The sequence below is a fragment of the Microcaecilia unicolor genome, chromosome 1, assembly GCF_901765095.1.
Source record: "Microcaecilia unicolor chromosome 1, aMicUni1.1, whole genome shotgun sequence".
NCBI classification, from domain to species: domain Eukaryota; kingdom Metazoa; phylum Chordata; class Amphibia; order Gymnophiona; family Siphonopidae; genus Microcaecilia; species Microcaecilia unicolor.
This window is the reverse complement of record NC_044031.1, coordinates 677,615,905-677,639,624: the sequence shown is the minus strand read 5'-3', so window position 1 is coordinate 677,639,624 and position 23,720 is coordinate 677,615,905. Positions and strand designations below refer to the sequence as shown.

The window sequence follows — 23,720 nt, the reverse complement described above, 5'->3', positions numbered from 1 at the left end:
TGGCATTGAAGTTTAACTTATCCAAAGTTATAAGAAACCATAAAAATAGAAGTAAAAGAGAAGAAATACAATTTTTTTTTTACATTTAAAAAACACAAACAAAAAATCTTATAGTTGAAATAATATATTGTGGAGCGAGGAAGTGACGTCAGCAGCGCGAATGGCTGCTTGAAAAGGGAGCTCCTCAGCAACTTGACGAGGCAACAGCAAACGAGCGGCACTAACGATCCGTTCCCCAGCGAAATTATAAAAAAACGAGGGGGGAATACGAGGTGAAAGCCCAGATGGCGTCGGGGACGGCCAAATCGGCTGACTTGCAAGCCTACGGCTTCAAACGCAGGGAGCCGAAATCGGGCCTCCTGCAAGATGGCGAGAGCACGCGCCTGACTGGAACGCAACAAGGGAGCCCAGAAGTAGCAGAAATAATGGGAGGCGACGTGGAGAACATACCTCAGCAGGAAGTTTGGGCAAAACTCTGCACGTGGTTCCAGGAGATACGAACGGACTTAAAAGATTTAAAAGAGGTGCGTCAAGATATAGCAGCCCTTGGGGCGGAACTTAGAGGAGAGATGGTGGAGCTGGGCAACCGAGTAGCGGAGGTGGAGTCGGGCCTAGAGGAAAACGTGGAGGCAGTCCAGGCGCTGGAACAGCGGGTGCGAGGTCAGAGTGAAGACACTCAATTTCTGCTGGACAAGGTAGAGGACCTCGAAAATAGAAGTAGGCGTTCCAATATCCGGATTCGCGGCGTCCCAGAGCTCCCGGAGTATATGAACTGTGAGCAGGTAGTTCAGCGTATAGCGGCTCAGCTGTTATCGAAGGTGGAGGATCCACGTGCCCCAACTGATATCATAATTGAGAGGGCACATAGAGCGCTGGGAGGACGGAATAAGAATGCACCTAAGGATATAGTGGCCTGCTTCAAGGACTATAAAACTAAAGAAGAAATAATGAAGAAGGCGAGAGAAGCAGAGCCTGTGGAATGGGACAGCTATCCCATAGAGCTGTATCACGATCTGTCGTCCACCACGCTCAAAAGACGGAGCGAACTGAGACCGCTGACTGCTCAACTTAGAGATGAAGGGATCCGATATAAATGGCAGCATCCTTTTGCCCTGTTGTTCTATAAGGACGGTAAGCAATGCAGAGTGGTGTCGTTGGAAGAGGCCCAAGCATATATGGCGCAAGAAGAACCAGTTGCAGAAAGCGAGCGTTCCCAGGTGGCTGAGCGCCCAAGGAAAGGCAGGCCGAAATGGCAGCGAGTTACACAAGGCAAGGGAAGACTGCGCAGGCAAATTTCGGAGAAGAAACTGACACAGTCTGCAGACAAGGGATGAAACTGGATTGAGCTGCCGTGAGAAGCGGATGCAATCGAGTGCTGAGTATACTTTGCATGTAGGACAAGAAGCTGTATGTCGTTAGGTTAAGACTGATAGCTAGTTGCTGAAGGATGGACGTGACTTCCTCTTTATGGACATGCCATGTATGGGGAACAGGGTATGTCATGATTGGATGAGGGGGAAGGTAGGGTGGGGGTTGGAGGGAGGGTTGGGGGGGGAAAGGGCACTGAGGGGGAAGTTGATTAGCGTGATAAAAATGGATAGCTATGACTGTATGCACATGTGTAACACTTAATGTGAGAGGTCTTAACACCCCCCCAGAAACGTAGGCAGGTTTTTAGGGAAGCCATACGTTTAAAAGCGGATGTGCTGTTTATTCAAGAAACTCACCTAAAGCGCAATCATGCACATTTGATGCGTCATAGACGATACCCCATAGTGCATGGAGCATCCAACTTAGATAATAAGAAAACAAAGGGGGTGCTTATAGCCCTTTCAGGTTCTCTTCCATGGGAGGTCCATAAAGTACTAAAGGATAAAGCGGGCAGATACGTGATAGTGGTGGTATCCCTGTACAACACGTATTACACTATGGTATGTGCATATGCACCCAACGAGGGACAGGGTTTATTCCTGGAGGAGCTAGAGGGGCTTTTACAAAGATCTGCCAAGGGCCATCTGCTTGTGGGAGGAGATTTAAATCTAACATTGGACCCCTTGGTGGATAACTCGGGGGGAACAGTAACATATGCAAAAAGGGAGCGAGAAGCGATGAAGGGATGGATGGCACGGTGGGGGCTGTTAGACCTCTGGAGAGAGACTCACGGGTCAGAAAGGAATTACACTTACTTCTCCCCCAAGTACAACACATACTCTAGGATAGATTATTGGCTGGGGGATGGTCTGATACGGGAAAAAATGTTGGAGGTGGTTATTGAGCCTAGAACCTGGTCTGACCATTCCCCGGTGGTGCTGACTATGAAGATAAGTGAAGGGGGTAAACAGCGGAGGCAATGGCGTCTGAATGAGGCGATTCTCTTAGACCCGCAGAATATTTCTGTAATTGAAAAACACATTGTGGAGTATCTCCAGTTTAATGATTCGGGAGAGGTGCATCCGGTGAGCCTATGGGAGGGATTTAAAGCAGTTTTACGGGGACAATTAATAGCTCTTAAGGCACATTTGGACAGGACGAGGACAGAGCGGGAATCATCCCTTAGGGCGGAGTTGGCTGAAATGGAGAGATCGCATAAAGCAGACCCGAATGATAGTGTGAAGGCAGGAGAACTACATAATCTTAGAGCCCAACTTAATGACATACAAATGGCAGAGATCGCGATGCAACTACAACAAACACAACAAGAACATTTTGAATTTGGGAATAGAGCCAGTAGGTTGCTCGCGTTAAAGCTTAAAAAGCAGGCCCAACGGAATGCCATCTCGAGCATAAAGAATGAGTCGGGGGAACAATATACCCAAACAGAGAAAATAAAGGAAGTGTTCTGGGAATTTTATACACGACTATATCAGTCGGAACGGGTGGTAGTGTCAGAGGAAGTAGCCCATTATCTGCAGGGGATGGACTTTCCAGGGGCGTCTAGGGGGGAGCTGGAGGAGCTATCGAACCCTGTGACCTTAGAGGATATTGAGAAGGCAATCGCTGACCTCCCAAATAATAAAGCCCCGGGTCCAGACGGATTCCCCACTCGGTTCTATAAACTATTCTCCAAGTGGATAGCGCCCCTATTGATGAGGGTAATTGCCTCCTTTGATGAAGCCCAGGAACTTCCGAGCTCCTGGAGAATGGCAGAGATAGTCGTGATATTAAAGCCGGGGAAAGATCCATTGCAGTGTGGGTCGTATCGACCGATATCACTATTAAATACAGATTATAAGATTTTCACCAAAATCTTGGCCAAGAGGCTGCAGGGGTTGATGCCCTTCTTGGTTCACGAGGATCAGGCGGGCTTTATCGCCGGACGTCAGACTTTCGACAACACTCGATGCCTATTACACATTATTCAACAAGTTAGGGACGAGGAAGTACCGGTACTTCTGCTCTCGGTCGACGCAGAGAAGGCGTTTGACCGAGTGGAATGGCCCTTTCTGTTCGCAGTATTAAGGAAGATAGGGATAGGAGGCAAGTTTCTACAGTGGCTCCGACTATTGTATACTAAGCCAATGGCAGCGATCAAGATTAATGGCTCACTTTCTAAACCTTTGGACCTGGGTAGGGGCACAAGGCAGGGATGTGCGATCTCTCCATTACTATTTGCACTCTCAATCGAACCATTGGCCAAGAGAATTCGTGAGCAAAGGGACATAAAAGGGGTGGTAAGGGGTAAACGAGAGCATAAAATTATGCTCTTTGCAGATGATATCTTGTTGACCTTAGCGCATCCTCGACAGTCTCTAAAGCGAGTAATAGAAGTTATGACACAGTATGGGCAATTGTCTGGATTCAAAATAAATATCAATAAATCAGAAATACTTAACCTTACAACACCAGTACAGGAGGCCCAGATATTACAGAGGATGTACCCCTTTAAGTGGGCTGAGAAATCTATTCAGTACCTAGGCATTCAGGTAACTGATAGGATAGAGACTATGTTCCAGGGGAATTACCCTAGAAAGCTGAAGGAGCTGTTTGAAGAATTAGACAGATGGGAAGGCATGACATTGTCATGGATGGGGAGAGTGCATGCCATAAAAATGATGCTATTGCCCAAGTTATTATATCTATTTTTGGCTCTCCCAATACCGATCCCGCGCTCCTTTTTTCAACAGCTGAATAGGAAAATGTTTGCATACATATGGCGTAAGAGGCCTCCGAGGGTGCGCAGGTCGATGATGTTTCAAACACCGTCTAGGGGAGGTATGGGAGTCCCAAATTTCCTCCTCTATTATCAAGCAGCACAGTTGCGGGTCTTGGCCAATTGGTACCCGGAAAATAACAAAAAGTGGTTTCACTGGGAGAGAGCATGGCTAGCCACGCGATATCTGGGAAATATACTCTGGTCCCCGGAGAGTGAGATAAGAGCGGTAATACGCAGAGTCCCGGTAGGCCTAAATCATTTACTGACAACCTGGCTCCAGATGAGAAGGAGGGTGTTCCCGGATAGAAAGTATTTCTTACAAATGGCTATCTGTAGAGCCCCAGGGTTCCCATTGGGAGAGTCTGAGAAAGCCTATCAGGACTGGGCACGCAAAGGGCTTTATAGGCTGGGGCAGGTGTGGGAACAGGGGTCGATAAAAGAGTTTGCTGAGCTGCAGGAAGAGTATGGCCTAGAGGAGCGCGACCTGGTGTTCTACCACTGTCTAAGGAACTTCCTACGCAGGCGTGCAGGGGAGGAATTGGATCTGGTGGAAACAGGATTAGAGAGAGCAATTAGAGAGGGAGGGGGGAAAGGAAGTGTAACTAGAATATACAGGGCCCTGCTCTTGCTTGTGACCCTGCAGGATTACTATGTTCATAGGTGGGAGCAGGAGCTGCATAGGACCTTCCCCTCAGGTGACTGGATGCATATTTTTAGATCTTTGTTGAAACCCTCAATCGCACAACCACTAATTGAAAATGGGTACAAAATTTTCTACTGGTGGTACTACACGCCGGTAAGGCTTAAACGGATATACCCGAGTATGTCAGCGGAATGTTGGCGAGAGTGTGGGTCACAAGGGTCATTTATGCATATATGGTGGGATTGTCCAAAGGTGAGAGAGTATTGGGCACGGGTGCTGCACATGGTTTATACGATCCTGAAGGTGCAATATCCAGGGCGAGTTGAATACTGCCTGTTACACCTTAGACCCCCGGGAGTGAAGGCCCACTTGCACAAATTGGCAGTGCAATACTTTGTAGCAGCAAAAATTGTAATAGCTCGGGCCTGGAAACAGAAAAACATACCATCATTACAGCTGATAACTCGAAAGGTGGATTTCATATATCAGATGTCAAAATTAACAGCTATGAGAAGGGGGCAGGTGGCATTGTTTACAAAAATCTGGCAACCATATGAGCTTATGAGGGAAGAGCTACTATCTTCCCCGTAGTGCCGGAGGGAGGGGGGAGGGTGGGTAGGGGATACATCTTTGAGCGACTAAAACAATGTTCAGTTAAGCTTTGGAAAGTTGTATGATGCGATATGGTTATGATTTGTTTTATATTTAAAATTTTCAATAAAAATATCGTTAAAAAAAAAAAAAAAGAAATAATATATTGTGCTCAGTTTTTTTGGTATAATACAACAAGACCCGAAGACTCGAGATATGTACTTTCACCATACCACCATCATTGCACACCCTACTTGCTTATACAAGTTTATAAAAAAACTAGCATGTCTTTTGAAAGCAATGTTTTAGTACAAGACTAGTAAAAAAAGCCCGTTTCCGAAACCAATGAAACGGGCGCTAGCATGTGGCTTTTTTTGTGTGTGTGTGTGTATGTGTCACAGAGTTATTGTGTGTGTGTGTGTGTGACAGTGTGTGAGGGTGCGGTGAGGGGGGTCTTTCTGTTGGTGAAATGTAAATGTGGTTGTAGGGGGGTCAGCCTTTGCTGAGTGTTTTTTTTTTTTCAGGTTTTTTTTTTTGTGTTGTGCTGAGGCAGCAGTGTTGTTTTAGATGGGCGGAAGGTTGAGGAGCACGTTCTTTGTCTGTTGGTATTTTTTGGCCGTTTCAGGGCTGCTGTAGGGGAATGCTGGAAGAGAAATGTGCTGTTGGAAGCAGCGCCATCTTTTTCCATTCGGCTGGGGTTCTGGGCATCCTGGAGGTAGGTGACGGCATGCCTGAGGACAGGGATGGTTGTTTTAAGTTGGTGAAAGGGAGAAGAGCACGGTCTCAGGCCGTCGGGGGGTGATCCGATATGTTTGGTCCATTTCAGGCCGGCTGCAGGGGAATGCTGGAACATTTATGCGCTGCAGGAATCAGCGCCGTCTTTTTCCGGGTGCTTGGGGAATCCCCGAGGTGGGAGACAGCTTGCCTGAGGCTGGGGATGGTTGGGCACGTCCTTGGCCGCTTCTGCAAAAGAGGAAGGGGGTGGGGAGTTACCTGCAGCCGCCTGAGAAACCATGTATTCTTTGTTTGTTTTTTTTTATTATTTTGCATTTCTGTTGAAGAAAGAGTGGATGCCTTTCGAATGATGGAGGTGGTGCGTCGGTGTGCGGTTGTTTCGTTAGTTTGGCAGCCAGTCTCCAGCGATTCCTAAGCAGGGAAGGAGTAGGGAAACACGCTCCGCGTGTTTCCCTACTCCTTCCCCTTCCTTGGTCACTGTTTGCTGCTGGCTGGGTCGCGGGTAATCCTTCCAGCTGGGCCGCAGCTTGTCCTGTTCGTCCACGTCCCAGATGGTGACGGGCACGTTGTTTTCCAGCTCCTCTGACTCCATGTCAAGCGATCCCAAATATAGTCTGTGCTATAGGCCCTCTGGCACTCTTCTGTACAGGCATTAGGCATTTAAAAATTTCTTCCCCCCCCCCCCCCCGGTCTATTTTTGCACATACCCACAGCAGGAATATTCTTCTCTCGTTCAGCGGTGGTTCTGTGCTCTCCGTGCTGCACAGATAATGAGCCATTCTGCTGGGGAATGCTCCTCCCTTATTGTCACATAGTTTCCTCTGATTGGTCCGTCTTACGTTGCCTAGTGTTGCCTGGGAACGGTGTTGTGATGGTCCTTTGTGTTTCAGAATGTTGAGGGTGTTTTTTCTGATTGGTCCGTCATGCGAGGGCGGAGCAGAGAGACATGGTCAGTGTTGTGGCTTCACCACCATGAATCCATGAACCCTTCAGGGAGTGACTTCAGAACGTTGTCTTCAGAACGTTGAGGGTGAGTTTTATTATAGTAGATAAGAAAAGCTGCTTATCTTACACAAGGAGGAGGACAAGATGGATTCCCAATCTTCTGGTGAACCAATGTCGGGGGTGGTGCGAGTCCAAATGCGGGTCAATGTAATACTTTTTTTTAATCTCAATCACCCCTTGCACCCGTGTTTCTTGATCTTCACGATATTGACCCTTCATCTCTATCCTCCCATGTTTCAAACCTCCTCTCTACTGTGGCACTATCCACGTCTCTCAACGAGGCTGTTTCTTCTTACAACAATACTCTATCCTCTGCCTTAGACACTCTTGCACCTTTGATGACCCACCCTGTAAGGCGTACAAAACCCCAACCTTGGCTGACTTCTAATATCCGCTACCTACGTTCCTGTACCCGCTCCGCCGAACGCCTCTGGCGGAAATCTCGAGCCCTTGCTGATTTCTTACACTTTAAGTTCATGCTGACCTCCTTCCAATCTGCTCTTTTACGTGCCAAACAGGATTATTATATCCAACTGACCTACTCTCTTGGCTCTAATCCTCGACTTCTCTTCACCACATTGAACTCTCTCCTCAAGGTGCCCCTCCCCCAACTCCCCCTTCATTATCTCCTCAGACCCTTGCTGAATTCTTTCACAACAAGGTTCAAAAGATAAACCTTGCTTTCTCTACCTCACCACCTCTCCCTCCACTAGTCCGTTCCCCTCTCTCTCCTTCCCCTCATTCCCTTTCCTCCTTTCCTGAAGTTACTATTGAGGAAACTACACTTCTCCTTTCTTCCTCAAAATGTACCACCTGTTCCTCTGATCCCATTCCCACCCACCTCCTTAATGCCATCTCTCCTGCTCTTATTCCTTTTATCTGTCACATTCTCAACCTCTCACTTTCCACTGCTACTGTCCCTGCTGCCTTTAAACATGCTGTGGTCACACCTCTCCTTAAGAAGCCTTCACTCGACCCTACTTGTCCCTCTAATTACCGACCCATCTCCCTCCTTCCTTTTCTCTCCAAATTACTTGAGCGTGCTGTTCACCGCCGCTGCCTTGATTTTCTCTCCTCACATGCTATTCTTGACCCACTACAATCTGGTTTTCGCCCTCTCCACTCAACCGAAACTGCGCTTACTAAAGTCTCCAATGACCTATTACTGGCTAAATCCAGAGGTCAATATTCCATCCTCATTCTTCTTGATCTTTCCGCTGCTTTTGACACTGTCGATCACAGCATACTTCTCGATACCCTGTCCTCACTTGGATTCCAGGGCTCTGTCCTTTCCTGGTTCTCTTCCTACCTCTCCCTCCGCACCTTTAGTGTTCACTCTGGTGGATCCTCTTCTACTTCTATCCCTCTGCCTGTCGGCGTACCTCAGGGTTCTGTTCTTGGTCCCCTCCTCTTTTCTATCTACACTTCTTCCCTTGGTTCATTAATCTCATCCCATGGCTTTTCCTACCATCTCTATGCTGATGACTCCCAAATCTACCTTTCTACCCCTGATATCTCACTTTGCATCCAAACCAAAGTTTCCGCGTGCTTGTCTGACATTGCTGTCTGGATGTCTCAACGCCACCTGAAATTAAATATGACCAAAACAGAGCTTCTCATTTTCCCCCCCCAAACACACCTCCCCGCTCCCCCCATTTTCTATTTCTGTTGATGGCTCTCTCATTCTCCCAGTCTCCTCAGCTCGAAACTTTGGGGTCATCTTTGACTCTTCTCTCTCCTTCTCTGCTCATATCCAGCAGATTGCCAAGACCTGTCGTTTCTTTCTTTACAGCATCCGTAAAATCCGCCCCTTTCTTTCCGAGCACTCTACCAAAACCCTCATCCACACCCTTGTCACCTCTCGTTTAGACTACTGCAATCTGCTTCTTGCTGGCCTCCCACTTAGTCACCTCTCCCCTCTCCAGTCGGTTCAAAACTCTGCTGCTCGTCTCATCTTCCGCCAGGGTCGCTTTACTCATACTACCCCTCTCCTCAAGACCCTTCACTGGCTCCCTATCCGTTTTCGCATCCTGTTCAAACTTCTTCTACTAACCTATAAATGTATTCACTCTGCTGCTCCCCAGTATCTCTCCACACTCGTCCTTCCCTACACCCCTTCCCGTGCACTCCGCTCCATGGATAAATCCTTCTTATCTGTTCCCTTCTCCACTATTGCCAACTCCAGACTTCGCGCCTTCTGTCTCGCTGCACCCTACGCCTGGAATAAACTTCCTGAGCCCCTACGTCTTGCCCCATCCTTGGCCACCTTTAAATCTAGACTGAAAGCCCACCTCTTTAACATTGCTTTTGACTCGTAACCACTTGTAACCACTCGCCTCCACCTACCCTCCTCTCTTCCTTCCCGTTCACATTAATTGATTTGATTTGCTTACTTTATTTATTTTTTGTCTATTAGATTGTAAGCTCTTTGAGCAGGGACTGTCTTTCTTCTATGTTTGTGCAGCGCTGCGTACGCCTTGTAGCGCTATAGAAATGCTAAATAGTAGTAATAGTAATCTACATACTGTTCCTAGTTCCCCCTACATGGGTCATATTTCACCAAAGCTGGCGTCCTCAGGGGAACTGAACTACAAAACAAAAAGTAAAAAACAAAAATTAAAATCTCACAAAAAAACTCATGCTCTCTGTTAATAATCTTATCATATGCAAAGAGAGCAAAAACCATCCCACATAATATCAAGAAATTTTTAAGCAAATTTGTTTTATGAATATAACTTACAGTTCGGTGACTCATAGGAAGGAGCTCCCTCCTACCAGGGTTAAAGCCTGTGAAAAAATGCCCACACATGCACAGTATTTTATAGGCCATCAGCTGACTTGCAGACACGGGAAAACTCAAAGAAGAGATTGCCATTCTGTTTCCCTATTCAGGCCACTAGTGGCCACTGTGTCCCATCTGAAGATCAGCTTGTGTTCCCTTTTCAGCAAGACACAGGATACATCACCACCTTGAGGCATAACAACTTGAATAAGCACTACGAATTTTACATCCTGGACAGTATGCTGGGCTTGTATCCAGTGGTCCACAAGGGGGGCCTCACGTTTGTTGTTCCTCAGATTACTCAAATGTTCACCAATCCTTTGTTTTACCCGTCTATTGGTCTGCCCAATGTACCATTTGGCACATGGGCATAAAATCCCATAAAGAACTTGGGAAGAATTACAGTCTGTAGAACTTATGAGGAAAAAAGGTTTACCTGTCTTAGGATTGGATACCTTTGTGGTATGCCACACATATTGACAGTATACACATTGACCACACCCCTTGTGACTCTTCTCTCCATGTGTAGGTATGTTACACGGAGTGTTTTTAGTAGATGAAAAAAATCTCCCCCAGGTTGCGATCCCTGCTGTAGGCAAATAAGGGTGCTCGGTCAAAACCATGAACTGATAGTATTGATAAATGTTTGTTGATGAATTTTCTGATCTTCCTAGTTTGACGGGAAAAAGGCAACATGCAAGTCAGTCTGTCTGTATTGTTTGAAGTGTTTGACGAAGGGTGCAGCAACCAGTGACGATCAGCATTCATAGCTCTTTTGTACGCTTTCTTAATGATCTTATTCGGATAGGCTCGAGACTTGAACCTATCACTTAAATCTATGGCTGACATTCTGAAACTTTCTTGAGATGCAGATAGTTTTTTTAGCCGTAGAAATTGTCTCACAGGAATCCCATTCTTGGCTGTCATAGGGTGAAAACTATGATAATGGAGTAGTGTATTAGAATCCGTGGGTTTTCAGAACACTTGCATATTAAATCTTCCAATCTCTAGAATAATAGAAATATTGTCACGTCTGTGGCCGTGACCACCCTCAGCCTTACCTTCTTTCTGGGGGTCAGCAATTCTGCTGGCTTCTGTCTGTCTTTGTGTTAGTCTTGTCTCTGGCTCTGTGTGCTGATTACTTCACTAGACCTCACCTGTGTGGGCTATGCCTCTCTAGGGAGCCAGCATCTAAGATGGCTGCCACCGGCTCTATGCCAGCTTCCAAGATGGCTCCTGCTTGTCTTTCCTGTGAGCTCACTTCCTATGTGTGTCAAGCCTCTCTTTGGGGTCAAGGTACTTCCTGCTTCTGTCCTGCTGCTGGTGACCTCATCAGTGAGAGCCTTCATAAGGAAGTGCTGTGCTGGCATTCTGGGCCTTTGCATTGATAAGTGTTATGCTCTTAGGCCAGGCCAGGTCAGGTTAGTAAGTGTCTGCTGCACTACTGCTTAGCCTCTCTCTGGGTTCCAGCCCAGTTTCTTTCTGTGTCTGGGTCTCTGTTGTCCTTCCGTGGGGGGTTTCCCTGCCACTGTCTGTCTGTGGACTGCGGGTCCTTCCTGGCTTACCCTGTGTTTGGGGTGAAGCCTCTGTTCCTGGCTTACCCTGTGTTGGGGTGAAGCCTCTGTCCCTGGCTTGCCCTGGGTTGCGGTGAAGCCTCTGTCCCTGGCTTTCTCTGTCTGTTCTCCTGTCTGCCCAAAGACCCTTGGCCTGTTATTCCTGGTTACTATGTTTGCTCTACTGCCAGCCCAAGACCCTTGGCCTGTTTTCCTGGTTTGCTCTCTTTACCCTGAACCCTGCCTTGCCTAGCCTGTGTGCCTTCCCTGCTTGTATATCCTGAGGGTATATCCTGAATCCTGTATCTGTCTGGCTAGTGTGTTTTCCTGGGTGATTTCCTGTATCCTGTCTCCACCTAGCTAGAGGGTGTACCCTGTGGGTATTCCCAGATCCCCATTCTGTCTAGTGTGTTGCTGCCCTAGTCCTTGCTCCTGCTAGCTTCTGTACGCCTTGTGTTCCTTGGTCTGTCTTCTGGGTCTTGCTAGTGGCTGTGCAGCAGCACACTGTCTGAGTCTAGTTCCGTGCCCTGTCGCCCTCGTGTATCCCAGACCCAGGGTGGGTCCTCTGGATCTTCAGTTCCTGCCTTATCCTGCAAGTCCTGCCGGCCACCTGCACTTCGGAGCTCAACTCCGGAAGAACGGTGGCTAGGTGCAGGTGAAGCTGTTTCTATCTCATCTGTTCTAGTTGCCTGCCTTGTACTACTCCAGTCCAGAGTTCCAGTACTGCTCTTCTGTGTTTCCAGTCCCGAGGTGGTCTTGCCTACCGCTGCCGCGCCTCGGCAGTGGCCCAAGGGCTCACGAACTCCAGTCCTGCCTCGAGGACCTGACAGAATGCCAAGGCCCTCGAGAACGCGACAAATATCCAGATAATGCTGGGATTGACCACCCATTAGAGATTCAAACCCAATGTGTTCACCAACAGAATCTAAATATTAAAAGAAATTGTTGAAGTAGATCATCACTTCCACGCCATATGAAAATCACATCATCAATGAAACGTAGCTAGACATGGAGAGAAGGGTCACAAGGGGTGTGGTCAATGCGTATACTGTCAATATGTGTGGCATACCACAAAGGTATCCAATCCTAAGATAGGTAAACCTTTTTTCCTCAGAAGTTCTACAGACTGTAATTCTTCCCAAGTTCTTTATGGGATTTTATACCCATGTGCCAAATGGTACATTGGGCAGACCAATAGACGGGTAAAACAAAGGATTGGTGAACATTTGAGTAATCTGAGGAACAACAAACGTGAGGCCCCCCTTGTGGACCACTGGATACAAGCCCAGCATACTGTCCAGGATGTAAAATTCGTAGTGGTTATTCAAGATGTTATGCCTCAAGGTGGTGACGTATCCTGTGTCTTGCTGAAAAGGGAACAAGAGCTGATCTTCAGATGAGACACAGTGGCCACTAGTGGCCTGAATAGGGAAACAGAATGGCAATCTCTTCTTTGAGTTTTCCCACGTCTGCAAGTCAGCTGATGGCCTATAAAATACTGTGCATGTGTGGGCATTTTTTTCACAGGCTTTAACCCTGGTAGGAGGGAGCTCCTTCCTATGAGTCACCGAATTGTAAGCTATATTCATAAAACAAATTTGCTTAAAAATTTCTTGATATTATGTGAGATGATTTTTGCTCTCACTGCATATGATAAGAATATTAGCAGAGTGAGCATGAGGTTTTTTGTGAGATTTTTAATTTTTATTTTTTACTTTTTGTTTTGTAGTTCAGTTCCCCTGAGGACGCCAGCTTTGACGAAACATGGCCCATGTAGGGAACAGTCTGTAGATCAAGAAACACGGGTGCAATGGGAGATTGAGATTTTAAAAAAAAAGTATTACATTGACCCGCATTTGGAATCGCACCACCCCCGACATTGATTCACCAGAAGATTGGGAATCCATCTTGTCCTCCTCCTTGTTTAAGATAAGCAGCTTTTCTTATCTTGTACTAAAACATTGCTTTCAAAAGACATGCTAGTTTTTTTTACATCTTGTATAAACAAGAATAGGGAGTGGAGGTAGGGTGTGCAATGATGGTGGTATGGTGAAAGTACATATTTCGAGTCTTCAGGTCTTGTTGTATTATACCAAAAAACTGAGTACAATATATTATTTAAACTATAAGATTTTTTGTGTTTTTTAAATGTTTAAAAAAAAAAATTTTCTTCTTTTTTACTTCTATTTTTATGGTTTCTGATAACTTTGGATAAATTCACTGATTGGGAAGCCGAGATTATAGTTGAAGCCCAGAATACTTAGTGAATTAAATTTTAACTGCCAGACTCTCGACCATTCTTCTAACGTTCAGAGATCCCTTCTCATCGTTTCTATTCCCTCCAGGGTATCCACTCTATTGGCTATTTTCGTGTCATCCGCAAAAAGGCACACCTTTCCTTTCAACCCTTCAGCAATATCTCCCACAAATATACTAAACAGAATAGGCCCCAGCACTGACCCCTGAGGAACTCCACTGCTCACCTTCCTTTCCTCGGAGCGGATGCCATTTACCACCACCCTCTGCCACCTGTCGGTCAACCAGTTTCTTATCCAGTTCACCACTTTCAGCTTATTCATGAGTCTTCTGTGAGGGACTGTATCAAAGGCTTTGCTGAAGTCCAAGTAGATTACATCTAGCACACGGCCTTCATCCAGTTCTTTCAAAGAAGTCAATAAGATTCGTTTGGCAGGATTTTCCTTTGGTAAAGCCATGTTGCCTCGGGTCCTGTAACCTGTCGGTTTCTAGAAAGTTAACTATCCTTTCTTTCAGCAGCAACTCCATTATTTTTCCTACCACCGACCTGAGACTTACCCGGTCTGTAGTTTCCCACTTCTTCCCTGTCTCCACTATTGTGAAGAGGGACCACATCCGCTCATCTCCAATCTCACGGAACCTCTCCCGTCTCTAAAGATCTATTAAATAAATCTTTAAGAGGTCCCGCCAGGACCTCTCTGAGCTCCTTCAGTATCCTGGGATGTATCCCATCCGGCCCCATAGCTTTGTTCACCTTCAGATTCTCCAGCTGTTTATAAACTCTTTCTTCCGTAAACAGCACAGTATCCACTCCATTCCCAGACGTTCCCTCGGCAGCCAACCGCGGTCCTTCTCCGGGATTTTCCTCCATGAACACAGAAGAGAAATAATTGTTTCGCATGTTCGCTTTATCTTCATCACTCTCCACATAGCCATTATCTTTCAGTCTCGCAATTCCATTTCTATCTCTTCTCCCTTCTCCACTATATCTGAAAAAGTCTTGTCACCTCTCTTTACATCTTTAGTCATTTTTTCTTCCGCTCGCGCTTTCGCTAGCCGTATTTCCCTCTTCACTTCTCTCTCTCTTCTTCCCCTCCACCCCAGAGTGACCAACACTTCTCTCTCACTTTATGTACCCCCTCCCTGACTGGCATTGTACTGCTCCTTCCTGGCTGCTGCTACTGCTGCCGCCACTGACATAAAAGAAAACGCAAGATAGGGTAGTGTGGGGCCTTAAGCACCTGTGTATGCTCAAGGCCTCCTGGTTCCCACCCTCTCAGATTTTTTCTTTGTGTCAGCAGTGCCAGTAGCAGCAGCCAGGATGGAGCAGTAAAACGCTGGTTACTGCAGCGGGCAGGAGGCAGAAAGCGAGAGAGAAGTGTCAGTCACCACAGGGAGGTAGGAGAGGGACAGAAACAGTACCTGCAGGCAGGTGGGTGTATTGGCGGAGAAAGCAAAAATGCTGCACACCAAGGGGGAAAGGGACAAATGCAGGACACTACAGGAGAGGAAAGATTACCAGCATACCATACTTGAATATAACCCCCCCCCCAACCCAGCTATACTCGAGTTACCAGTCCCCCCACCATTTTAGGGGGAACACTGAACTTGGCTTATGCTCAGATAGCCTTATATTCGAGTATATATAATAATACCTTATAACAAAGAAAACAATGAAAAACAAACTTGTGTGGTATCTTAGCAGTTGGCAAGGAAGAGGAAGTTCTAACTAGATGGCAAAATAAGTACAATGCATAGAAAAACCTGCACTTCAACATATGACTGAAAGCTCATGATGCCCTAAGCCAGAACTGATTCAGCTGAAAGCCACAACAGCAATGAGGAAATTGTTCATCCAAAAAAAAAATTAAATAAAAGGATAAAGCAGGGACTACAGATGTACGTTACTGTGCAAAGCAGCTGGGCTCCTTTTTCTCTAGCAAGCTGGGCCAAATAATAGAAGTTTCACCCTCATACTGATGTGACAGGTGAGTGCTATACAGAAGCGTGATTCCTAGCAGCAAGCAGCCACTAAATATTTCAACCCAACCAGAGGCTTCATTTCCAAGTCTTATCCAGCAATGCTGAGAGAAACAATTAAACTAGGAAAAATGTTTTCTCACTGTGAGGCACAAATGACAGTACACAAGTGTTTTTAGGGTACTCTGTTGGTGGGAGTGCTCTGCCATGTGAGATGGGCATTCTGTTCCCGAGTCTGGCTTCAGTTCATCGGGTCACCTCCAGTGGAAGCACTGCTCAAAAGCCCTAGTGACTGAGAGGGAGATGAGTCCCATGCCACCTACAACAGCAGAACCTAATGGCTTGACACAGGTTGCACAAAGAGATGCCAGGTGGGGGGGCCTGAACCCAGAGTGGGGGGAGGAGGACATTTTGCCCCACCTCCCCACACTGCAACCCCAAATACCTGGACTAGCGAAGGGTCCCCAATCCCCATCAGCAGAAGCCTTCCTCCAGCACCGTTTGCTGCCATACTCTGCCTGCCCTGCTTCCCCCATGCGCATGGGTGAGGTGGGGGGGGGGGGGGAAGCAGGGCAGGCAGCATGGCAGTGACCAGTGCTGGAAAAAGGCTTCTGCTGGCGGGGCTTGGGGACCCCCGTCAGCCAAACCAGTAGACGTTGAGGGGCCTGAATCTAGCCCCCCTCCCCCCATGGCTATGCCACAGGTCTGTGGGCTGTCGAAGCACTGCCACTGGGATGGAAAGGGTTAAAAACGGAACTGGCCACAGGGTGCTGTAATCTAACAGAGGCCAGTTCTGACTAAACCAGAAGAGCAAGGAAGAGGAAATGACAGGACCAAAATGTATTTTTTTTTAAATTTGAATAAAATCTTTCATTCCATCATGTGAATTACCGCCACCACAAATCCAGGAATTGCTTCAACATTTATGGAGGTAGCAAATGACATAGAGGATAAACGGCCTGCATATATTCTGCTGAAAAAGGTTCAGCTAGATGTATTCATACCTGCCTCACTCAGGCATTTCTTAGCTCTATTTCTGAACCCCAAAAAGTAGCGAGATCAACACAACACTCCCAAGACACCGTGGGTACGAGTAATAAAATGTTTAATTACATGAAAATTAAAAAAAGACTCGACACGGAGCCATGATTCGGCGAAAAACGCCTGCTTAAGGAGTCTGTTTGTTGTGTAAACCAATGAATGGAACACCATAAATTAGTCAAATCAAGCTTTTAAAAAGGATAATGACAGATGAATGAGGTGTCTTGGGAGTGTCAAGTTGATCTCGCTACTTTTTTTGCTGTTCTTTTATTTTTATCCATGTAGCAGATCCTGTTTCTCCACTCTTTGTTGGTTTTTGTTTTCTGTATCTGAACCCTTACGAGAAAAACTACACTGGCTCCCACTCAAAGAACGCATCACGTTTAAACTCTGTACTTTAGTCCATAAAATCATCCATGGTGACGCCCCAGCCTACATGTCAGACCTAATAGAACTTCCACCCAGGAACGCAAAAAAATCTTCTCGCACTTTCCTCAACCTTCACCCACCAAATTGCAAAGGCCTGAAATACAAATTAATGCACGCATCTACCTTCTCCTATATGAGCACGCAGCTCTGGAACACGTTGCCACGCAACTTGAGAACTGTCTACGAACTGACAAACTTCCGCAAACAACTGAAAACCTATCTCTTCGACAAGATATACAACAAAGAGCAACACATGTAACTATATAACCTCTGACTTATCCAGAAATGTTTTATACTATCTTTTGCTTTATTACTATCAGTTAATCCAAAACTCTCTGTTATAATAAATGTATGTTCCCCTCTATTTCCCATATCCACGATGAATTATAAGCCACATTGAGCCCGCAAAAAGGTGGGATACAAATGCAATAAATAAAATAAAATAAAACCCAACACAACCAGCCTGCAAGCAATAACAAACTCCTCAAACCCTTCTTGCTACCAGTACTGCCCATGGCACCAATGAGAATCGCTACCGTCATCTTACCTCAGCGCCTGGGTACTGTGAAGCTGCTTTTGCAATCTGCTGGAAGATGTGCTTCTCACTGAAAAAGCGTTCGGCAGCTGCCCCCCTCTCCATGAAGTGCACAAAGGTCTCCATCAGATCCTGTTCAGAATGGAGGACCTTATGATCCTTCCCCTGGGCAGGAGCAAGGCCCAGGGCCTGCAGCAGCTGTACACCAGAGACAACCACATCCACGCAGGCGTTCACTCTGAAAAAGAAAGGCAACCTGTGGAATTCCAAGGAATGTTCAAGCGAAAGTAAAAAAAAAAAAAAAAACTATACAAAGCTTGTTTTTTGCATATCAAGTATGAGCAATTTTAATAACCTTTGGGATACATCATCCCGAATAAGTTTGCAATAAAGCCTACGCTCAAACTGGCCACCTAACCTAAACAACACCACTTCATTGCCTGATTCTTCAACTGTCACGATGTTTTGCTCGGTGCAAACTGATTTGACCCTGCCGCTTCCTGACTGGTAATCAGTTGAGTTCATTTCTCACAATTTCTTCAAAACACATTCTATGCTTACTCTTTTGCAAGGGTTTCCAAAAAAAGAGGTGCATCAGTCTGAGACCCACAACCTTTCTCCAGATACATATTTTTAATAAGGATCAGATCCTCCTGACTGAAAACCATAGTAACTGTTTATGTTTAAAGAAAAATGACATCTGCATGTATCACGATGAATCGCTAGGTGGTGGAGACATTGTTTAGGTGAAGTAGCCGGCATGGGTACAGGCTTATTGTAAATTTATTCAGGATGATACATCCCCCAGACTTTTAAAAAAACTGGTTGGGGAGAATTCTCAAGGTCAACATCAAGAAGGGGATGGCATGAATCTCACATCTTTTCTGGAATCTTCACTAGAAATGATTACTCAGAGACTTTCCTTTCAACACTTAGACATGCAGTTCCTGGGATCTAAAGTTAGAATATTTCCTGATCTTTCCAGAGAAACGCAGAAAAGGTGTAAGACCTTTCTGAGTTTGCACCCAAGGACTTTGGCCCTGGGCGCTAATTTTGTACTTAAATTTCCTTGCACATGTTGTGTATTATTTCAATCTAAACAATTTCAATTCTTTAATCCGAAGCAACTGGAAGAATTTTTGTTAGCTAGAGAGGAGGTAAAAATCACTGCTTAAGCCACATGAGCGCACTGTAAGATAGGCTGGAGTGAGTCTGCTGGGTTGCTTTAATTTAGTTTTCTAATTTTTTGTTTTATTTCTTATCATCTTGGATCCAAATTACTTAAATAGTGGACGAAGTTAATATAATTTTCAAATTGTCAATGTTCTTAATGTTGACACATATTGTTACTTGCATGATTGTGATTTCTCTATTTCTGTATTATTTCTCTATTGAGTTGTAATAATATATAAATAAATATATAAAGGATGATATATCTCAAATTGTATTGAAATTGGTCAAATTTTGACAGAGTGTATAAAGCATACAGTAAGCCCTATAAATCTGAACCAGAAGCTTAATGCCATGTGCACACATGCTGCTTGATTTATCTTTCTGGAGGCCTTTATATTTGCTCCCTGTAATTTAGTCCATCGATACTTCAATTAGCTTAGGTGGTGACTGTACAGAGGCAGTACTATAGGTGCCTCATGCATTTCAGGTTAAGAACATAAGCTTTGCCATACTGGGACAGACCAAAGGTCCATCAAACCCAGTATCCTGTTTCCACAGTGGACGATCCAGGTCACAAGTACCTACCAACATCCCAGAACAGTAAAAACAGATTTCATGCTGTTCATCCTAGAAATAAACAGTGGATCTTCCCTAATCCATCTTAATAATAGCTTATGGACTTTTCTTTTAAAAAATTATCCAAACCTTTTTTAAACCCTGCTAAGCTAACTGCTTTTACCATTCTCTGGCAATGAATTCCAGAGTTTAATTACACTTTGAATAAAGAAATATTTTCTCTCATTTGTTTTAACATTTACTACTTAGTAGCTTCATTGCATGCCTCCCAGTCCTAGTATTTTTGGAAAGAGTAAACAAGCAATTCACATCTACCCATTCCACTCCACTCAGTATTTTATGGACCTCTATATCTCTCTTCCAAGCTGAACAGCCCTAGCAGCTTTAGCCTTTCCTCATAGGGAAATTGTCCCATCCCCTTTATCATTTTTGTCACCTTTCTCTATACCTTTTCTAATTCTGCTATATCTTGTTTGAGATGTGGCGATCAGAATTGCATACAGTATTCAAGGTGCGGTCGTACCATGAAGCAATACAAAGGCATTATAACATTCTCATTATCAGTGTACACTCTTTCAACTTAGGAGGAGGTATAACTGTATAGTCCGTTCTTGTTATTTGCACATTTGGAATTCACCATTATTTTATATTTACAGCAGCATTTATATCCCACATTTTCCAAACATGTTTGGGTCAATGTGGCTTGCAGTTTTAGTTAGTACAGGTAGAGAATTAGATTTTAAGGGGATGTAGAAATAAGAGAATTATATTTTAACAGAGTTTTAGTTTAAGCGAAATGCATTTTTAGAGACTAGATGGTGTGTAGAGGATCGAAAGAAAGTTCTTAGTTAGGGGACGAGGGGGCAAATGGTTTTCTTAGTGAGAGTTAGTACATAAGCATTGCCATACTGGGACAGACCGAAGGTCCATCAAGCCCAGCATCCTGTTTCCAACAGTGGCGAATCCAGGTCACAAGTACCTGGCAATAACCAAAAAAAGTACAAAACATTTTATGCTGCTTATCCTAGAAATAAGCAGTGGATTTTCCCCAAGTCCATTTTAATAATGGTCTATGGACTTTTCCTTTAGGAAGCCATCCAAATCTGGCTGGGTGTAACCACTGCCCTAGATGATAAATTTGGCTCACTGAGTGGAAGGAAAGTACCTTTTGGCAGAATCGGTGGAAGTCATGCATTTTTATGTTTTCTTCCCAGTAAGTGAAATGACACCTCATGTTTGACCATGCTGTTTCCATCCTTTTCATTCGTACAGAAATTAACACATAACTATCCCTGCTTTGCAGGTCAAAATAATGCCAAGGGTGAAGGAGGGAGAAGAGCTACTGGCTATTGTAGTGTGACTGGCGGGAATCCCCAGGGTCCCACAAGCCAGAAAAAAGGAGCAGGAGAGGATAGTGAAGAGATCAGCACAGGGAACTAGAGGTGGGAAGAAACAGTGGAAAAGGGTACAAAAGGAGTGCAAGAACATGAGGACAAGGGAAAGTGAATGGCTAAGGGAGAGAAGTGGGCAAAGGAGGGATGGAGAAGTGTTGATGAAGACCGCTCAAGGAAATTGTGCACTCCCTAAGTATTCCTTTCTAATTTTGTTTTGTTCATTTTCCTCTGGATTACAACAGAGCTTTTGAACAATAAGTAGGACTCTGCAGACCTCTGTTCCTCTTTCAACCTAACCATAACCAAGATTCCAGATTCCATAAGGAGTAGAGTGGTAGTAGATAATGAGGACAGTCTGCTTACCAGAGTGTGTTCATCTGCCCATAGGCACCAACATTTCAAAATGGATCTGGATGCCAAACAGAATACAAAATTACCCCTCCCTGAATACAAATGAAGAAGCGTGCTCAATACTGGGGTGCTCAGTATTTAATGACACACATGTGCGTCTCTCTACGTTTGGAGGGAGTGGCTTAACACCTTACAATTGAATATGAAATCAGAATTCAGTTTAACTTAAAAAAATGTTTCTTTAAATTTGCTTTGGGGGAACAAAATGAGTTCTAATGTCCCAGATATTCCAAAAGCATCACAAGCTGTGGATGTGTTTCTAATTTTCAACAGTTATAGGATAAATCAAGCAGAGTGCACAGGTTTAAAGTCAAGCACTGTGACCAAGAAAACAAGCAAAGATGCTTTCCAGGTCTCCTGTTCCTAAAGCCAGGATACTGAATAGCAGTTTTACATTATTTGATGAACTATTTTAAAATAATTGGAAAACATTTTCATGACATAGCAAGAAAATGCATTAACAGGGTATCAAAGAACAGTTTCAGCATCAAGTCCACATCTGAAGAGTGACTGGCTTACTGAATTCCCCACCTTGAGATAGTTTGCAGGTTTTGCCTTATACAGGCAACATTGATAGTAACATAGTAGATGACTGCAGAAAAAGACCTGCATGGTCCATCCAGTCTGCCCAACAAGATAAATTCATATGTGTATACCTTACCTTGATTTGTACCTGTCTTTTTCAGGGCACAGACCGTATAAATCTGCCCAACACTATCCCATCCTCCCAACCACCAGTCCCGCCTCCCATCACCGGCTCTGGCATAGACCGTATAAGTCTGCCCTCCACTATCCTCACCTCCCAACCACCAACCCCTCTTCCCCCCACCTGCTCCGCCACCCAATTTTGGCTAAGCTTCTGAGGATCCATTCCTTCTGCACAGGATTCCTTTATGTATATCCCACGCATGTTTGAATTCCATTACCGTTTTCATCTCCACCACCTCCTGAGGAAGGGCATTCCAAGCATCCACCACCTTCTCTATGAAAAAATACTTCCTGACATCTTTCCTGAGTCCGCCCCCCTTCAATCTCATTTCATGTCCTCTCGTTCTACTGCCTACCCATTTCCGGAAAAGATTTGTTTGCGGATTAATACCTTTCAAATATTTGAACGTCTGTATCATATCACCCCTGTTTCTCCTTTCCTCCAGAGTATACATGTTTAGTTCAGCAAGTCTTTCCTCATACGTCTTGTAACGCAAATCCCATACCATTCTCGTAGCTTTTCTTTGCACCGCTTCAATTCCTTTTACATCCTTAACAAGATACGGCCTCCAAATCTGAACACAATACTCCAGGTGGGGCCTCACCAACAACTTGTACAGGGGCATCAACACTTCCTTTCTTCTGCTGATCACACCTCTCTCTATACAGCCTAGCAACCTTCTCGCTACGGCCACCGCCTTATCACACTGTTTTGTCGCCTTCAGATCCTTGGATACTATCACCCCAAGATCCCTCTCCCCCTCAGTACCTATCAAAAATTCATCATCGTCAAAGAAAAACAGAAAATAACATTAGTGCAACAATAACCTGTCCTGCATTAACTAGAACAGAATTTGAAAAAGCTGTTTTGGTGTGTCCCGAGCGCCCAAAACATGTACATGGGAACCACACAGCTAGCCAGGGGCAGGAGGGAAGAGGACAAGAATAAATGCCATTGAAGGATGCCAAACCTGCTAACAGCTATTACCTCGGGTAACCTGAGTATCAGGTCTGGCCAGACCCATACACTCTTTTTTCTCTCCTTCCTCCAAACAGAATTCCACTACCGCCTCTCCTCCCTCCAAGTTTCTAGCCCTCCTAACCTCTGATGCAGTTACTATTGCCTTCAGGCTCTCTGCCTCTTTGTCAACTACCGGTTGTGGTAACTGATTTGTGTAACTGATTTCTGGCACATCCTCTATCCAACCCATGAAAGCTGAGGCTGCTTTCTCTTTCTGGCTGCAAAGACAACACTTCCTTCCTTCTTATATCCACAACCAACAGTGTTTTTGCTTTATAATCCAAAATCACCAATTCCCAAATGCACACTTGTACCCCTAACTAAAAGCCTGTTTCAACACTAGCGGGGAAGAGGGCATTAAGGCCTCCCTCCAATTATGTGCAGAATTATACAAGTGAATAGTTTTTTTTTTAAGTTTAATTATTTGCCTTTCCAACTGAAGCTCAAGGCAAGTTATACCTGAGGTAAAATAGACATTTACAGAGAGCTTACAGTTTGAGTCAGAGAATGATGTGTCATAAGTTGCAAGGAGAATTAGTGAAGGAGGATATGAACTCTGACCCCCCCCTCCTCCAGCCACACTGAACTTGAAATTGTACTGGAAAATGTGGGTTATAAATGTCATATATAAATAAATAAATAAAAACAAACTAGGCTATTCCTCCACACATGCATACTGAACTGCTTCACTTGAAAAGGAAAATGCAGGTACCTCAGAACCCCACACAAAATGT

At 45.0% G+C, this 23,720-nt stretch overlaps 1 protein-coding gene across 1 annotated transcript in view; it reads right to left on the bottom strand.

The window, feature by feature from the left end:
* Positions 1 to 23,720, bottom strand: part of ADPGK (ADP dependent glucokinase) — an 87,109-nt gene that overhangs the window by 60,181 nt on the left and 3,208 nt on the right. Inside the window, exon 2 of the mRNA XM_030190367.1 lies at positions 17,716 to 17,941. Within this exon, the coding sequence (XP_030046227.1) occupies positions 17,716 to 17,941 (226 nt within the window). The remainder of the gene's footprint in view (positions 1 to 17,715; positions 17,942 to 23,720) is intronic.